The 19,699-nt window shown below is 39.3% G+C and overlaps 1 protein-coding gene and 1 pseudogene across 1 annotated transcript; one reads left to right on the top strand and one right to left on the bottom strand.

Annotated features, from left to right (window-relative positions):
* Nucleotides 1-6,170: 6,170 nt before the first annotated feature.
* On the bottom strand, nucleotides 6,171-19,538 carry LOC140242474 (uncharacterized). Its single transcript, XM_072322207.1, has 9 exons — nucleotides 19,428-19,538; nucleotides 18,516-18,673; nucleotides 17,631-17,766; nucleotides 16,564-16,713; nucleotides 16,158-16,314; nucleotides 10,291-10,407; nucleotides 8,934-9,070; nucleotides 8,112-8,243; nucleotides 6,171-6,317 (listed from the first exon to the last, which is right to left on the bottom strand). Exons 1-9 carry the CDS (start codon nucleotides 19,512-19,514, stop codon nucleotides 6,171-6,173), a joined length of 1,221 nt encoding a protein of 406 aa, XP_072178308.1. The 5' UTR covers nucleotides 19,515-19,538.
* LOC140243086 (uncharacterized) lies at nucleotides 11,313-12,732 on the top strand (annotated as a pseudogene).
* Nucleotides 19,539-19,699: the final 161 nt, after the last annotated feature.

Here is a 19,699-nt window from a genome sequence, read left to right as displayed (position 1 = left end):
ATTTTTACGAAATCTGCAAGACCACTTGTGTGTTTTTCGACAATAAGACCAGTTGGTTAGCAATGAATGTGGATACATCTTCTCATTTTACGTCGACTCATGTTGAATCAATTCTTTTTCTTACCTTTCTTTCTACACATACCGACTTGCGCTTTTGGGTTAATTTGAACAATTCCACTGCAACGTGAAGTGGACTGCATACATCCGCTTTCTTGCGTAATCATGTTCATCATTACGTATTATTTACGCAGGTGCGGGGTGGGGATGGCGATTATATCGCTGCTTCTGGGCAGGCCTGCTTAGGAGTTGGATAGGGACTAGAAACGGTACTGGAAAGGGGGTATGTATTCCACATGAATAAGATTTCTGAAGTTTCTAGTATACGTCAATTGAGTCGGTCTTGTGTGATGTGATCTTGTTTTAAAATCAACTTTGTGTGTATTTATTTATGATCTTATGATTTTTCATGTTCTTCCCTTTTTATCGAATCACCATCATTCTTAATTAAAAAAAAAAAAAAAAATCTCGCACTGAATTTCATGTTTTCATTGCACGATTAAATGAGTTTAATTGAATTGAATTGTATTATTCTGCCAGATATAGAGCCTATACGTGGCTCCTCAGTAACATTCAAACGAGTGTACACTGTATTTCTATCCAATCCATTACACCATCCCAGTTGTTAGACTGAATCGTCAGTAAATTGCATTGTTAGTTAAATTAAGACCTTGTTACTTTAACATTTACCTTTTGACTTTCACATTACCCTGTCTTTTCAAGCAAATGAGTGCACCTTTCCCAAATATTATCGTTGGTACTGTTATTGCTTGAAATTATATTTTTTTAATGACTTTGACCTTAACCTCTTGCATGTTTGTGCAATTACATTAAATGTAATTGTACAAACAAATTTAGGTCCTATCTCTAATATGTCCACTAAATTACATCCCGACTTAACATCCCCAGCTGACGTAATTGCTAGGAAATACGTGTAATAGATTAACAGCGACATTCGAACTTGACCTCTTCTTCACACAGTAGATATTTGTCTTTCTACACGTATCTTCAACCATTCCTACCATGCCATATTACTTATTACTACTAGGTAGGGCTACTGAACTTGTTTTTGTTTTGTTTTGTTTTTTTGCTGAAGTTACAGCAGAAAGTGTTTTTGAGCCAGATTAGTGTCATCTGACCTTGGGACAAATTATGACCAGTGCATTCACACATCATGTGGTGCATCTTGTCCATGCACACTGTTTATACATGTACAATGTATAACATTTTTAATACGGATGAATGGATGGATGGATGGATGGATGAATGGATGGATGAATGGATGGATGGATGGATAGATAGATGGATGGATGGATGGATGGATGAATGGATGGATAGATGAATGAATGGATGAATGTATAGCTGAATGAATGGATTAATATATGAATTGATAAGTGGATGGATAGATGAATGGCTGGATGGATAAAAAGATAGATGGATGAATGAAAGGATGAATGGCTGATGGATGAATGAATGGATTGATAAATGGATGGACAGATGGATGAATGAATGACTGAATGAATGAATGAATAAATGAATGAATGAATGGATAGAATAATGGATGACTGGAGTGATATATGAATTGATAAGTGGGTAGATAGATGGATGGCTGGATAGATAAAAAGATAGATGGATGAATGAATGGATGAATGGCTGATGGATGAATGAATGGATTGATAAATGGATGGACAGATGGATGAATGAATGGCTGAATGAATGAATGAATGAATGAACGAATGAATGAAAGAATGAATGAACGAATGGATAGAATAACGGATGAATGGAGCGATATATGAATTGATAAGTGGATGGATATATGGATGGATGGATGGATGAAAAGATGAACGAATCGATGAATGGATGGATGAATAAAAAAATGAATGAGTGCATGGAAAGATGGATGGACTTATGGACAGATGGATAGATAAATAGATGGATGGATGGACAGACACTAGAAATAGAGATGAAGTGTGAGGAGGTAGAAGGGGAAAGACAACAGAGAAAGAGAAGAATGTAAAAAGGCAAAAAAAGAGAAAAGAATTGGAAAACAGAAAGTAAGAGAAAAATGAGAAATGGGTGGAAAAGGGGAAGGAACATGACGACAACCAAACATGGCATACATCACACCACATGAAGAAAATTCACTTTCATGTCATATTCACTTTGTTTATGATCACAATATACATGTATTTATAATACAGCACTGAGATCAAGGAGCTAAAATCCTGGCTGATATACGCCGATTTCTTCCTTTTCATTTTCAATAGGTTAACAGGGTAAATATACATACACATCATTATTTGTAAAAATAAAATCCACACAAACCATTAGAAAACTTTGCAGATTTAAAAAAGGGGAAAAAAACAAACATGATGCCAACATTACGGGAGACATTGATATCAAATATAAGTCATACAATGAAATGACACTTTTGCCGTATATGTCTGAGTGATTAATCAACTCATTAACAAAGAAAGACAGTTTACTGAATTAAATCATTATCGGTCATTTCAGTGACACAACATTTGCTCCTGCAAAGATTGTTGCAGTCTTGTTTTCTCCAACGACTAATGGTTAGGGTTAGGGTTGTATGTCATGATTAGGATTAGTGTCAGGGTTATGCCTGTGGGTAAGTTTCATGTTTGGTTCAGCGTGCAGATATTTCATGTGAGCAACTGTCACAGAAGCAAATGTCATGGAACCATCATTTCAAGTAATGAAACAACAATGTCATTAAGATTAGCTTTACATGTAAATAAAACAAAACACAGAAGTTCTTGTGATTTGAAGTGTTCAAAAGACTTTCCTTAATTTGATTCTTGGTTTGCAACATGAAAGCTGCAGGGCAAATATTGGTCTAAACAAAGAAGCAAGCTAATATAAAACCTGAAGCAGTCTTCATATTCACTTGCTTGCTATCCTCATTTCAAAAGAAAAATTGCATCATTCGAGTTGTATTTCATGCTCTTAGTACTGATTTGACATCTACACAAGATATCCTAACTTCATCCAAGTATTGGTGATACTCCAAAGCTTGGATGGAGGTTGGTGAGGAAACATAATCTATACACTTTACATCTTGGAATCATTTTTTACAAGGCTCATATTTCTGAACAACTGATTTAAACTCACCTTCCACAACTCAAACTTTAGTGCAGAGCAGTCCGCATTCAGTTTCATTTTCATTACAGACTGACTGTCTAGTAGTAAGTCTTGGAATGTCTTGAAATCTGAATATACACATACATTTCAGTGAAGCAACTGATTGGCATAATTGAGTAATCCCCCCCCCCCCCCCCCCCCCACTGACTATTGTTCAGAATTGCATAAAAAAATGCTAATAAATTGAATATAGTGCATGATATCAATAGTCACAACTATCAATATCAAAATAAGAATCTGAACTGTTTCCTACCTTACAGTGTCAGTGACGAGATAATGCACTATGACATGATTTCATTTTTCACCAGTGTGTGACAGTAAGTGCAAACGAAAAGCTTCCATACAGAATACGAATAATTTACAAAAATACAAGGATTTCCAATTTAGACAACAAATTACATCAAATCATCTACTCACACTTTTTTATGTTCGTCATTTCACCAATGTGTTGAGAAAGTATCACACATGAGTTGACACTAAGTCTTTTGTAGTTAAAACAAGGGATGCTTATATTTTAAGCATGAATACCACATTTTGTTATTTCAGTCATTTTTTATCAAATATATAATTGAGTTCATACAGTCAGACAAAATAAAGAGTTACTAATGATCTTCTGCATATTGCAAAGGAGACTGGGGCAAGCCTTGAAGTCTGCCCTCATACACACATGACACATAATCTGATCAAATTTGCACATTTGTCTATATCTTAATGAAGATAATACAGATGATAATGATGTTCTTGTTGTAATTGTCCATGATTAATATAGTGCAGAACTATGCAAACATACTCCTGTCACAGTCAAAATACTCCTCATGTAACCAATGGGACTCCTATACCAATCACAGTCTTTCCAAGTTTTTGTGACTTTTACTAGCTGAGAAGACAGGTGGAGTCTTTGTGTATCTTTCCATCTCAGAGTAGTGGCATCAAAACCAAGTTATGATGAAGACTGCATGTCTGCTAGAATACTGTATATGCCATAATTTTAGAGGTGTCTAATTCTTTGCAAATAAGGACTTTCCGGCTATTTTACAAGTGGCTAATGATCATGAAGTACAGTGATGGAAAGAGCAATCTGTAACATTCACTTATTTATCAGAGTTCCGAGTATACTCGGGCAAGTGACTATAGGAAGCACATATTGTAGCAAAGTCAGTAAATCCTCAAAGGGTTAAAAACAAAAATGCTCTTAACTAAAATGTACTCCTAAAATCATTCCAAGGTCATTTGAATGAAACAGATATTTACAGTATACATATAGTTACAATGCACCTGGTAAACAGACATAATTTAGACACATGTATGATCATATGTGTTCTATGCACAGGGCCAGTGGAACCGGGGTGTGCTTGGGCCCCCCACACACACTTTTTCTGCACAATACATAGAGTGTGGTTAAGCTTTTGACGTTTGGTTAGGAGATGAAGTGTGGGAACTGCCTTTTTTTTTTTTTGTGCTTGTCAACTGAAGAAACCCAGATTTGTTTGTTATTTTGTTTGTTTGGTTTTTTTTGCTTATCAGCTGATGAAACCCAAAACTGGCACCAGAAAATATAAAGTGCCTCCCCATATTTCAAAACATGGTGCCGGCCATGTATGCAGTGTTGCTGATATTCATCAGGAAGGTTTCAAAGAGCACTTGGGAAGATACTGTCGAGTTACATGAACCCCAATCCTGTCATCAAGGTGATATACATTTTCTCTTGCTAGGACATGGCAAGACACCTATTAAAGTTACCAGGAAGCATCCAGTAGGATCAGGGAAACCTGACAGCTCTGTGAATGTCTTGTACTTCTACTGCTATGTAAACAGGTGTAGCTCACTTAGCTGCTGCAACTGGCAATATTTTTGCATGCAGTTAAATTTGTAAATGACATCAAACTCATGAAATTTGCACACACACACACACAAAATCACAAAATATACAGCATATACAGAACATAATCAAACTCAAAGCCAATGGCTCTTTGTAGTTTTTACTTTATATACTAGTATCCATTTGGTATGTGAATTCCTCAAATGTATGAAAAAGACTCTCTTTTTTCAGACTGTAAGCACCCTACCCGGGAACATAAACTACACTTTTGGAGTGTTCACAAATCTGTGTTTCAACTCTGGATTAACTGAAGAAGGTATTTTTCTAGATAACTTTGATGCTGTTCACAGAACATACCAACAATGAATGTCGTCTCATGATGGCAGTCTTCACCAAAAAATCAATGGCTGATTTCTTGAGAACTTCTGTACTTCAGCCAATAACATGAATGGGAATAACTGTGTCTACTGAATATGCTTTTTCAAAGTCCAGTAAAACGATGATATTGCAGTCTTTATAGAGTTCAGCAATATCATGTCAAGAATGTGGAACATTGTCAATATCCTGCTACACTGATGATATCTGTCAATATCCTGCTACACTGATGATATCTGTCAATATCCTGCTACACTGATGATATCTTTAACTGGTGTTCTTTTCATTTCTTGCCCTTACAAGTAACAGGCAAATACAATGGCGATGAAGTCTATACTCATATGCTACATACATGTAATGTCTACTGCCTTCACGGAAAATGCAACTCTCAAGGTTTGATTTCATGAAGTAACATTAGGTGTCAAATTCTTTAGATACTTCCAAACCACAGATCTACCTTGCCAGCAAGATTACAGCTACATTTTCTGATCCAAACTGACTGTCGACATTTCTTTTCAATTCAATTCAATTCACATTTATTTCGGATATAAAACCAGGTAAATATTACAAGGATTCATTTGGGTGACACCTGTAAGAAGCAAACACTTGTCGGGTAAGGTGCACCCTATTGATCTAAACTGATTTCCAATTTCAGTCTTTCCATGCTGTCTGTATCTCTTGCAAACGTTGAATGCACTGAGTCATTTCTGGCCATCATTGCCATCTCAGAAACCAGTCTGTGTGTCCTCTCATTTCATCATATCATGCCCTGGACCTGACATGGCTGGTACTCAAACCTTTGCACCAATGCACTACAGAGCTCCTCAGTTGATAGTCTCTCCTTGATGTTACGTTTCCAACATTTCCTGAAGATTTCTCCTACATCCATTCTGGGCTCCTTTCTCTGAATGAGAGAGAATATAAGTAAGAAAAGCCAACACACATATCTTATATTTCAACTTCTAGTATAAAAATGATGCACAGGATAGAGTGTGTTAGTGAAGGTGCGGCGCGCTCGAGAGTATTGACAATGGTGCGACATGCACGAGGCGCAGCCGAGTGCATGTTTGCAACCGTTGTCAATACTCGAGAGAGCGCCGCACCTTCACTAACGCCACGAAATAATCCTGTGCATCATTTGTTTTATAAAATGGGTCGAAAACTAACAGCATTATTCACGTACTTTTGTGGGACAATACCAGTCAGCTACATGTAGCACTGGCTCAAAAGTCAAGATGTCCGAAGATGTTCGTCCCAAACATTTACGCACGTCGCACTCGGAAATCCCGCACATAAGTACTGTACGTACGTATAAGAGTATACGTACGCCACGTACTGTTATGCACAAGAAAGGCCGCCGGCTGTTGTGGCAGCCCGCGGCCCGAACTAGAAGTTGTTTACAGGATTGACAGCGCGTATAGTAGCGCGTGACGCACTTGTAACAACTGATTGAGTGCGCACTGCTAGTGTAAACATTGTGACGTACGTCAGGCCAGGGAGGTGGAAGAGAGACTCTTCTTAGTGCATACCTGAAGAAATTAATGCACGCACACGTGACTCATTTCAGCGCTTCCAATTGGCTACATTCTTGAACCCATTTTATAATAATCATTAGCTCACTTGGACAAATAGGAATCTACATGTAAAGTACGCACCATCACAATCTGCATGTAACCCAGCTTATGCAGAGACAATTTCATCATCAAACATATAAACACTGTTGAATATCAGTAATTTAAGATGGAAGCTAACCCACAACTGCTTTCAATTATCTTTCAATTGTTTCAATGCCTTTATTCAAACTCACAATTCTTCTATGGGTAGATCTTTATTGACCACACAATTTTTAGGAGTATTCTCTGTATGATAATGAACAGCACAATCACTTCATAAAGCCTAGCGCAAGCAGTCTACGCACGACCAATCAGCAATCAGGATACCACGCACTGACCAATAAGATCACTCCCTCATTGCTTGGGACGGAGTGTAGCTGCGGCACTAAACCCAAATCTTCGGACACATTTCCATTACTTTGAAAGTCAGAAAATCATGGCCCAGAAAAACACTGATTTCTTGCCTCTTCTTTGATTATTCAGCCTCGAAATATCGGCAGATGATAGACAAAACATAACTTGCATGATAGCTTCCATCCAAAGACCTATTGTATATGCCGAATATTTAGCAATGTTTTCATTTTCGCTAATTTTGCAATTCTAGTGCTATTCCGAATTTAAAAACATGAAAATATCGGCTAAGATCCTGATATGAATGTGACGTGCATGTATACATTCCTCCATTCAGTACTATATTCTTCAAGACCGTGAATTTAACCACTCACAAAATTGTTGGGAACTCCCAATTCATGAAAATTTAGACTCACTTTATTAGGAATGTTCTTCATTCTGAAACACACTATCCTGAATATTATGTAGATGTTTTTCAGTCCACAAATGAAATGAGTTTGTTGATCTGAACATTTGTGACATTGTTCCAAAGGTTCAAAGTAAAAACTGAAATAAGATGCGGACTAGCGAATCTAACTTTCTTTTCAGACTAATGATCCTTTGGAGTAACAAACCTTATCTTACTTTCACACTACCGCACCTTTGAGTTGCAAACCTTTAAAAACCAACTTTGGGAATAATAAAAATTGGAAGCAAAGAACCTTGGGAATAATGAACTTTAACCAAATACTCACCTGTTGGAGGAAGTCTTTGTGACATGCATGCCTGAGATCAGGATAGGGAAGAAGACCTTCAAACAAGACTTGGTGAAGAAGACAGCCTAGGCCCCACGTGTCTGACTTAACACACAGCCTCCCTTCAACCACCTGCATAGGAGTAACAATGTCATTTGTAGATAGGCATTACACTCAATTACATCCATATGTGAATGTTACATTCTGTCAGTTTTCAACCCATGAAAGCTGCTCATCAGACACCAAGTCTCCTCAGGTTATTCAGAAATCTTGCTCATGTTCTTCACCCTTATGTCAAATACATCATGTTTTATGAGAAGAAAAGAATAAAATGAGAAGTATAATGGTGCAGATAAAACATACTACAGGAGATGAGAAAAGCTAAAAGCGTAAATGTTTTTTTGATCACTTGGAGTGAGCTGGTGATGTCATCTTCTTACTTGCACATACATACTGTATCACTGTGAATGACAGCACAGAGAAGCCAAAGGAATATGATATAGCTCACAGAGAAGAAATAAAGAAAGAGAGAAAAGATGGTGAGATATTGTCCAGAAAGTGTGTGAATGACCAAATGTTCCACACAGTAAATAGTGATTCACCCTAGCTCATATTCAACAGATTTAATTTGACGCTGTCAATATGTCTTTCTGCTTTCTCATAAATCAAAGGAATCTATGAAAGCAAAGAAATTATGTTTCTCATTCCACGACTGATTTGTTCAAATTAGCATGGTAACTTGGTTCTACTCATGTCCTGAATCTCATTTGCACGGCATAAATTATAATACCAATGTTTTCCTCTTTGAGGATGATGCCTTACCTCTGGTGGCGCTATTCTGGGATCCAAGCCAGTTTTGACATGGTGTGGCACAGTTCCCCCAAGACTTAGGTCTACAGCATAGCTGAAGTTACATAGCTTCAGGTGGGTTGGGTTCAATGTTATCATCATGTGATCCACTGAAAGAAAAAAAATTACACTACAGTCAACTTTACACTTGACCATACAAACAATCAAAAGGTACAATACTGCAAGTTAACGAGGCATAAATGGTAACAGATATACAGATGTGCCTGTCTGTGGCTGAGTTGGTTCTCTGTTCTTCCCAACATCCCCTCAGGTTGACCAGGGGCCCGTTTCATAAAATTTTTCATCAGTGACAAGTTGGCATAGATGTTACAAGCTACTGAAATCCTTGCATCTGATTGGCTGAGAGTAAATTTGTCATAGAAATGTGGCAGTTGTCACCGATAACAAGTTTTATGAAACAGGCCCCAGATAAAACTCGACATCAACTACAGCTTTGTATCTATATAGAGTGATTCATACTGTTGATTGGATCCGATACATGTCACATTATCTCTGCAGAATTGATCCAAGTGGCTGCACTAGCCACATTCCAGACACATCGAAAAACACGCCTGGTAATTATTTTCAAAATATAGGGTACCAACTGTACTTTGATGTTCTGATGAAAAGAGCAAATACTAAGCATTACTAATTTTTTTTAATACTATTAGACAGATAGATGGACAGTCGAGTAATATGGTTACAGTCCATTGTTCCGAAGGTTTGTTATTCCAAAGGGTCATTAATCCGAAAACGATATGAGGTTTATTACTCTGAAGGTTTGTTATTCTCGAGGGGTTTTAATCTTCAAAATGAAATAAGGTTTGTTATCAAGAAGGTTCACTGGTGCACACATTCTTTTCATTTTTGGATTAACAAACCTTCAGAAAAATGAACAGTATTTCATTTTAGGACAAATGAACCTTCAGAATAATGCCATAAACATTTGGATTAACGAACACTTTTTCATTTTTAGATAAAGAACATCTAGGAACACTACAGGAAATTTGTAAGCCTCAAAATAACGAATGTTTGGAAAAACACACCTTCAAATGAATGAACCTTCTTTTATTTTCAGATAAACAAATTCTCGGAACAACAAGCATCACCTAGGAAATTTTACAGTGTCAAACAGTTTAAACTTTACTTTTGACACAGAAATGTTCATGTATAATTTGTTATTCTTTGAGATCTTCTATTAAAGGGGCTAATCTGACCATGACAAATATCTTAATAGAGACTGATATACAAAGCTCAATGACATCTATAGCTCAACTAGTATAGTTCTAAAGTAAATATTCAATCTATGGTGGCATAAGATTCTAGTCACCTTTCCAGTTGAGGTAGACAAAGTTTAGTTTGTGAAGAGCACCAGCTGCTTCCACAGCATCCAGCATACACTCCTCACAAGTCACCGGATCATCAAGATGGGACATTAATGTCTTCCCTGCATTGAAAAATGACACAAGGACCCTAGCAGTGATCCAATGGGACAGAACATACCTTTTCCCCACTTATTATCTTACTAGCCTTACATTTCTGTATTATATGCTATCGGTGCTTTTTAACAGACCTCAAACTTTCAAAGTTTTTGTAAAAGTCTAGGCAGGACTTAGAGTCAACAATTCAAGTTTACTCAAATATTTCTCAAAAACCCAATTGGATAACTGCCCTGGACAAGTCACAAAGATGGTGTTTCCTATTCTTGCAGTGACTGAAATCAGATTTATCTTACAAAAGTATTTTTTTAAAATCAAATCTGAATCATTGTGATCACAGCAATTAGTTGGCACTGTTGTCATTGGCAAAAATTTACAACATTAGATACCACAGGAATTTATTTGAAACCGTTCCCGTTCATGGCATACCATCATGGTATTTGTGGCAAGCATTGTGCATGCAAACATCTCCAACAGGAAAGACATGAATTGTGTCAAGTCATGTGACAAATACACTGCTGTATGATCACTGGTATTTTGTAACACAATTCATACCAAATCTTGCATGAATATCGCACGCAAAGTTCGATTTACCGCCTTAAATACCATGAAATTTCGGGTGTATATTTTGGTTCAAATTTTGAAATTGGGGGGTATTTCAACATCAGTATGAATGCATTTTTTCATACAATTCTGCACTAAATTGTTACCCTCTTGTCTTGAACACAATGAAGATGAGATGTATACTCTAATTCTATTGCATAATACTTGTTAGATATTACGTCAGGAGAGAGCCCGCCATGTGTGCATGCGCAGTAGAACCAATACGTCATCGTGCATGCTGAGATTCTGACGTAGGATTTTATCCCTCCGTTTTTCTGGCATTTTTCTTCGGATTTTGCCTATCTAGTGAATGTGTTTTGGGGTAAAATTGCTCCAAGACACTAGAACTGTACCCTGCTATTGGGCAGACAAAACAGTTTTCGAGCATCGAAAGCAGTTTCGAGTATCAAATCATGGATTCATCGGTTCCGCCGATCTCGATGAAAGAAAAATTTCGCGCTGTCGCTCCACGTGAGCCCACGGCAGCTTCACACGCCGCCACGGGTGGACAACCAGCCGCCGCACAGGGGAAGCTCACAGAGCTGTGTGCCCCTACGGCTACACAAGATGGTGGGAAATCGAAACCTGCTCAGCGCACAGCACAAGTAAAGAAGAGCAAACCTACAAATCCCACAAAAACCCAGTCATCGACAAGCTCCGATGTGAACACTAGACTGAGTAAATTGGAAGACTTGCTGGAGTCGGTTATTCAGCGATCACCGGCCGAAAATCGTACTGCAAACTCTACAGGAGTATTGCATACGTCTGCAGTTACACCGCAGCCACGGGCTGCACACACTACCGATGATACGTATACACATACCAGTACACAGCAGCCATACAGTGGCGAGCATTGTGAATACATGGGCGCCGGTATGGGGCAAACGCATTCAATCGCGGATGACGAGGAATGCTACCCAATCATGCCAGACGAAGTTCCACATATTGCGGCGAAGTTCGCAGTGAACGCAGATATCGGGGAACCGATAGAAGAAGAAATTGCTCAGTCAGCTACATATTTGCTCACACATCAACTGGAAAACAAAGCACTAGAGGAGACAGCAGCTAAATATGCTCTGCCCAGTAACTGCCAAGCTATGGATTCCCCAAAAGTGAACCCCTTCATTTGGGACAATCTTCCGACACATACAAAGTCAAGAGACTTGAAACTACAAAAAATTCAGAAATCAATGACAAAGGGCATTAATGCCTTTGTCCGTTCGCTTCCATCGGGCAACATCACGGACCCACAACAAGATGTGCTGGCCCTACTTTGCAGTTCTTCTTTTGAGTTGAATTGCTTACCGGTACGACGTGAGCTAATCAAACCAGACCTAGACTCGAGATGTGCCAGGCTGTGCAAGCCAGAGAATATGGTTGGTACTACCAACAAACTACTGTTTGGCGACAACCTCAGCAAGAAGGTTAAGGACCTTATGGAAGAACAGAAAGTTACGGCAGGGGTGATGAAGGGACAAAGAAAGAGCTACTCAAGCCCACATCCCTACAGGGGATTCAGGCCCTCGCCAGGGTTCGCTAGTGCTACCCACCGAAGCTACAAGGAAGCAGGCTGGTCCAGATCTCGTGCCCCTGCCACTGTGACTCGGCCTTTTTCTGGTACTGGTGACCGGCCTTTTTTAGAGCGGAACCCGAGGCAGTACCGCCAGAGCCAACCACAAGGCAACAAGAAGCCACTGCCTCCAGCGCCTCACACACAACGGAAACGCTAAGCCTAACAGAGGTGAGAGATGAAATAACTCTAGAAACCCCTCATGATTCTCCCAAAGTTGGAGGTCAACTGTATGCCTTTCAGGATAATTGGCGAGCTGTTACATCTGACCCATCTATTTTAGAGGTCATAAATGGTTACAAACTAGAATTTGCGGCCACGTTGCCACCATCCAGAAACAAACCCCCAAGAAGCTACAGGCTTTCTGAAACTGATAGAAGAGCTCTATCTATTGAGATTAATAAACTGTCTGAAAAAGGGGTCATTGAAAAATGCTCCAGAGAAACAGGAGACTTTGTCTCTAATATTTTCTCAAGACCTAAGAAAAATGGAGGTACACGCCTCATACTAGATTAAACAGATCTGAATAAGTATTTACCTTACCAACATTTCAAAATGGAAAATATCCATACTGCCTCACAGCTCTTGTCAAGAAATGCCTACATGGCATCAGTCGACCTCCAGGATGCATATTATGCAGTCCCCATCCACCCATCTCACAGAAAATTCTTCAAATTTGTTTGGGAAGGCCAGTATTGGCAATATAAGGCCCTGCCTAATGGCTTGAGCACTGCTCCTCGATTATTCACGAAATTGTTGAAACCTCTCTTGGCAATGTTAAGGCAGCAAGGCCACACTGTGGTTTGTTATCTAGATGATACACTCATTATTGGGGACACAGTAGAACAGACAAAGAACTCTGTTAAAGCAGTCACCCAGGGCTTAGAAAGCCTAGGATTTCTAGTACACCCAGACAAGTCTGTACTACAGCCACAAAAAGTGATCCAAATTTTGGGCTTTATCTTGAACTCGGAAGACATGACTCTTCGATTGCCAGAGGCAAAAATGCATGAAATTAAGATGCTCTGCTCAGAGCTCAAATTATCCCCAAGCACTACAATTAGGCAAGTTGCCAAAGTTATCGGAAAGCTGGTAGCAGCCACGCCAGCAGTCCAGTATGGGCCTTTGTTTTATAGGGCCACAGAGAAAGAGAAGGTTGTTGCCTTAAGATTGCACAGAGGTCACTTTGACAGGAGAATGTCATTATCACATGAATCTAAACAAGAACTCAATTGGTGGGTTTCCAATGTCCAGTTGGCATTCATGCCACTAAGAAGACCCAATCCGTCTGTTGAAATTCGTACAGACGCAAGTGGTAGTGGTTGGGGTGCCACTAACCTACACAATTCCACAGGGGGTAGGTGGAATGAAGAGGAGTTAAGATATGTCAAAGACAGTAAGATAAATTATCTTGAACTACTAGCCGTAAAATTTGGGCTGCAATCACTATGTAGTAGAGCTAACGATGAGCACATTCTCATCCGCACGGATAACACCACTGCAGTTTCCTACATAAACAACATGGGAGGAATGAAATCAGTGGAATGTAATAACATTGCGAGAGACATTTGGATGTGGTGTATTGATCACAATGTGTGGTTAACGACATCACATTTGCCAGGCAAACTAAACGAAGAAGCAGATCGCTTGTCTAGAAAGTTTGATGACAGGACAGAATGGATGCTTGACAGGGACATTTTTCAATCCATCACTGCTAGGTTTGGAGAACCTGAAATTGATTTATTCGCATCTAGACTGAATAAGCAAGTACAGAATTATATTTCATGGTTACCTGACCCAGAAGCAGTGTCAGTCGATGCATTCACTCTCAATTGGAATGGATTGAAATTCTACGCATTTCCCCCATTTTGTCTGATTGCAAAATGCCTGCAAAAAATAAGGGAGGATAATGCAGATGGAATAATCATTGTACCCAACTGGCCCAGTCAAGCATGGTTTCCCCTCTTGCGAGTAATGACAAGTGGGAATCCTATGTTGCTTCACAGGAGCAAGACACTCCTAACACTCCCAAATTCGAACACACCTCATCCCTTACATGCAACTCTTGATCTTCTTTGTTGCAGGTATATGCACACCACTAGAGCACCAAGGAATTTCGAGGGACATCATTAACATCATGGCTGCTTCTTGGAGAGATTCCACCAAGGCGCAATACAATATCTACATTAAAAAATGGTACCAGTTTTGCCGTGAGAACAATATCAACTGCTACTATGCGGATGTTACGGATGTCCTCAAATTCCTCAGTAAACTCTATCATGTGGAAAATGCAGCTTACAGCACCATAAACCAAGCTCGCAGTGCTTTATCATCTTTCTTGACACTAACTGACGCTTCGTGTACAGTTGGTACACATCCCTTAGTCTGTCGGTTCCTGAAAGGAGTTTTTCACCTACGGACTCCCTTGCCCAGATACAAAGAAATCTGGGATGTTGGTCCTGTTTTTAGATTGTTGCGTATTATGTCACCAGCAAAGTCGCTGTCTCTGAAGAAATTAACATTAAAACTGTGCATGATCATTGCTTTGACTTCAGCGCAAAGGATTCAGTCTCTGAAATTCATGGATCTTGATCATTTACAATTGAGAAACAGTTCAATTACTTTTCACTTTGAAAAACTGATCAAGCAGAACCGACCAGGGAATGTTGGGTTTTCGGTTACCCTGGAATCTTATCCTCCAGACAGACGTCTGTGCGTAGTAAGGTACCTCAGAGAGTATATTGAGAGAACAAGTATGCTCAGGGGGAATGAACGACAGCTATTCATCAGCTACAAGAAACCCCACAAAAGGGTATCATCACAAACTATTGCTCGTTGGCTGAAGGAAGTGCTTACATCAGCAGGTATTAACACTGATAAGTACAAAGCGCATAGCACTCGAGCAGCATCAACTTCAGCCACAACCAGGGGTGATGTACAAGTGACTGCAGTACTTGAACAGGCTGGATGGTCAAACGAACGAACGTTTCGACGTTTCTACAATAAGCCAAAAGACACCAAAATGAGCTTTTCGCAGGCTGTCACTCGTGTAGCAGAAAACTAATGACCTCTTGGTAGGTGCTTCAGTTATTCACATAACATTAATGTTATGTCTGGGGGAAAAATGTATCGTCACAGGCTTTAAAGTCTCCTGACGTAATATCTAACGAGTATTACGCAATAGAATAGAAAGATTAAACGAGAACTTACCTGTTCGAAGCTTTAATCTCGATTCTATTAAGTAATAGGAGGGTGATATTACGTCCCCTCCACACCCACCCTGCTGTTCTAACAGGAGTGTATCGGCATTGTTTCGAACAGGATTGCAAGTTCCCGTTATCTTTCATCTAGTGACAATCCATTTTTCACTCTTCAATAATTGGTTCTACTGCGCATGCACACATGGCGGGCTCTCTCCTGACGTAATATCACCCTCCTATTACTTAATAGAATCGAGATTAAAGCTTTGAACAGGTAAGTTCTCGTTTAATCTTTCTATTTTATTAATACGTGTATAACATATCTATCCCACAAACACCTTCTCGAATATATTTGGGGACTTAGTCTCTGAACAGGTTATTGTACCTGATAAGTATTGTGAGCACACAAGAATCTTGTCTCCACTGACTTGTCGATACCACAAACAGGTTGAGATGATGTTGTGGAGGGCGGGGCGTTGAGAGTCTGGGTCTTTTCTATGCAGTGACTTGAGTGTGGCTGCCAGGTCTTTGCTGAATGAAATCTACAATAAAACACTCACATGTCATAACTTCCTGCCTCATAAATAAAAAATATCATATCATAATGGTGAAAAACATGCACAACTCATTACATAGGGCCTACCATCTACATTACTGAGTCAATGACTATCAAAAGAGTATAAGCCATGCATAAAAATTATCTACTGACCATGAACATACAAGCACATACACAGACACACCCACATAAAGTAAGAGCTCACGTAGAGATATGAGTTTGAATAGTTTCTGACCTTTGACACAATGACCCATTTACTCCTTCTTCCTTGTTTCTTGAGATGACAGGAAATTGGGCCAAAGTGACCCAATTTAGGGGCTACATAGTTGATTGGTGTCAACTCCTTGGCTCCCTTCATTAAGTCTGTGAGCTGGTAATGAGGGTCCTGTGACAAATATACGATTGACATTTTTGTGTGCATATTTTTACAACTATACATACTTTATCTATCAAAGCTCAAATTTGTGGAGAAAATTGTGCACTTCTGTATTACACAGTTGCCAATACAACAAAGAAATTTGTAAATGTGGCATTGCTAGATATGCCTGAGCATGGATTAGACATCAAACCAGAGTAATTTTGGATGTACTAGAGAATGATCCACCCCATAGTCAAATTCATTTATATCAGATGTCTACTTAATCATCATAAGACATACCTACAGCAGGGCTTGGTATTAGCAGCAGCCTGGTGGCCCAGCGCCACCAAATGTATATCGCCCCACCAAATATTTCTTTCGGTGACCTGATCAGGGACTTGCTAGATTCAAATGGATTGTTACAGCATGTATGTTCCTGTGTTTTGGGGGAGCCATCGTCATTTCAGATTTAAAAATCTTTATCGGGCCACCAGAGAAAAAAAAGACTAGTGTCAATCCCTACCTATAGGGAATACTTCAAAATATCTGCAGTATGCAGTCATTGAGTGAATAATAATATTTCAAAGTTACACCTTACATCCTTTTATCCACCTGGGACTATTCAATGCAGTCAGGCAGTTTGAATGGTAAAAGTTCTCTATGCAAAAGATGAGAGAAGAGAACCTGTCTAACCCTAATCCTGTTCCTTGCATCAAACTAAACCTAAAACCTATCACAACCCTAACCCTAACCCTAACCCTAACCCAAAGTCCTTGGAGAAAATAAGACAGGAGCAATTGTCCAAGAAGCAAGTGTCGTGTCACCATACTTACTTTGATTAACACCGTACATTGCATTAGGTATCTGACATAATACATTTCTAGTGGTATCTTACGAAAGAAAATATTATAACAAAACAGGATCACAAATTTATCTGGACGTACCCACAATGCCCTGCCATTTGCTTGCATCTTCTGTACTTCTGTCAGTTCAAACAGCTTCTGCAGTATTTCTACAGATGGTCTGACCACCTCGTAGGCATAGACAAATTCAAAGTCTTCATCGCCTTGCTCTTCACGCCTGTTTGAATGAATGAAAATGATAGGGACATGTATGTTAGAATGGTATGGAGTAAACATTACATCCAACTATACTGAAAAATGGGTCTCAGAAACTCTGCAACCTTAATTGGGTTCCTGTAATGTAAGAGTACTAGGTGTTTTTACAGACAAACAATTTGTCCACATGCACTGTTGAGCCCAGTCAGTAAAATTCTTCCAGGACTTTGCACATTGGTATGCATCAACAGATTCTTTCAGGTACATCATTGCGCGGGGTACATGAGTTACTGTGCCGGATACGTGATAGAAGAAATATATTTCATAAGTCATCATTTAAGTTGGATACACTCACTAGGGAGCTTTAGATTTTTGTAACGGGATGTTCAGAGGGGAAAATTCCTATTCTGAGCATGCGCAGAATCGCGTATCACCTCCCGTCATCTGAGTTTCACTACACATTCTGGGCTATTTTTACGTCCGCTCAATTCAGGATGCGGAGAGCTACTTCATGCATCGATCATATTTTATTTTTTATAGGTTGTGTCCTAATGTAATCTAAAGCTACTTTTCAGCATGATGAAGGGAGAGGGAAAAACGTTCAACGCAAGCGTTGTCTCAAACATCCATGCCACAAATCTAAAGCTCCCTACTACCTTTGAAAACAGTCTAAAGCTCACTCTTATAACATTCCGTGGATTCCAGCCATTCTAGAGGTAACTCATTTATCCCACTCTTCTGACCGACACAAGCCTACTAAGGACTACTCACCGCTCCTTGAAAGCTATGCAGAAAGGAACAACACATTTCTCATCTTCACAGCCCTGACTGTGCATCCAGTATTGGGCCATAATCACCTTACAGACAGAACAGTAGCCCAGGTTGTCATGCTTACAGCAGTCTTCCATACAACGTTGGTATGTCCTCCCCTACGTACAGATTGTATGGACAAAAGGCAAGAACAAATCATATCTGGAGGCTTTAGGAGATTGAACATTAAGTGATAATTTAAAGACAGCATGATTCCCACATACAGATATCAAGTCTACTTGATCATACTTTTAATAGTGAATACTCTTTCCTAATTGCAAGGCATTTCCTTTGGCACTCTCCACCCACTGGTATGTTCTCTCTTCTCATTAAATGTTGATCCATCCCTCCCCACCTGTAACACACTCCCCACCCACTGGTAACACTATACACTCTCTCCTCACTTAATAATGACCTCCCTCCTCATTAGATATAACTCCCTCCTAACCGATGCTGCTCCTATCTAGTGTATAATTAATCCTTTCTGCACTTCTTATCACCTCTCTTCAGCCACTTTTCAAAATCTGGGATGTCCAGTGATCAACATACATAAATTTCTTTAAAAAGATACTTCTGAAGGGATCTAAAAAACATGCAACATATTGTAATCACTTAGATGATAATCAGGGGCCCGTTGCATAAAACTTACCATTGAATTTCAATGGTAACTACCATCAAAATTAGGCGTCACAGCCAATCAGCATCAAGGATTATAAAATTTACCGCTAATTTGAAGACTTACCGCTAGAAAGGAGCGGTAAGTCCAGCGGTAAGGGTTTTATGCAACAGGGCCCAGTTGTTGTAAATTAATTATGTAAGACTTGCTTTTCTGCCCTAGTGCTGTTAAAGTCTGTTTGAGAAGTTGATCCTCACCAGATAGCAGACTGCATCATTACAATGACCACCCATGGCTTGACAGTATGCCACCTTGACCAGACTATTCATCACTTCAGGGACCATCTGTTCGTCTGTGTTGATCACAATACCATGAAAATTCTGTGTGAGAAGATGATGAATGTGTAAACTTTGAAACAGTTAAGGAAACAGGATGTTGGATGTTAAACTTCTTTCAACAAAGTGACAAGCTTAGTTAGAGGAAGATATATATTGCATACTCATTCAAATGTTTCTGGTACATATCATCA

This window comes from Diadema setosum, chromosome 19 (assembly GCF_964275005.1).
Source record: "Diadema setosum chromosome 19, eeDiaSeto1, whole genome shotgun sequence".
Lineage (NCBI taxonomy): Eukaryota > Metazoa > Echinodermata > Echinoidea > Diadematoida > Diadematidae > Diadema > Diadema setosum.
Note: the sequence above shows the minus strand (reverse complement) of the source record. Positions and strands in the feature narration are given on the sequence as shown.

Coding starts and splice junctions, on each gene's coding strand:
- LOC140242474 (XM_072322207.1), bottom strand. CDS start 19,514: ATGGTCCCTGAAGTGATGAATAGTCTGGTCAAGGTGGCATACTGTCAA. Junction 9,071..10,290: donor TGTCTACCTCAACTGGAAAG/GTGACTAGAATC, acceptor TTTTTCTTTCAG/TGGATCACATGATGATAACA. Junction 6,318..8,111: donor ACAAAGACTTCCTCCAACAG/GTGAGTATTTGG, acceptor TCTCTCATTCAG/AGAAAGGAGCCCAGAATGGA.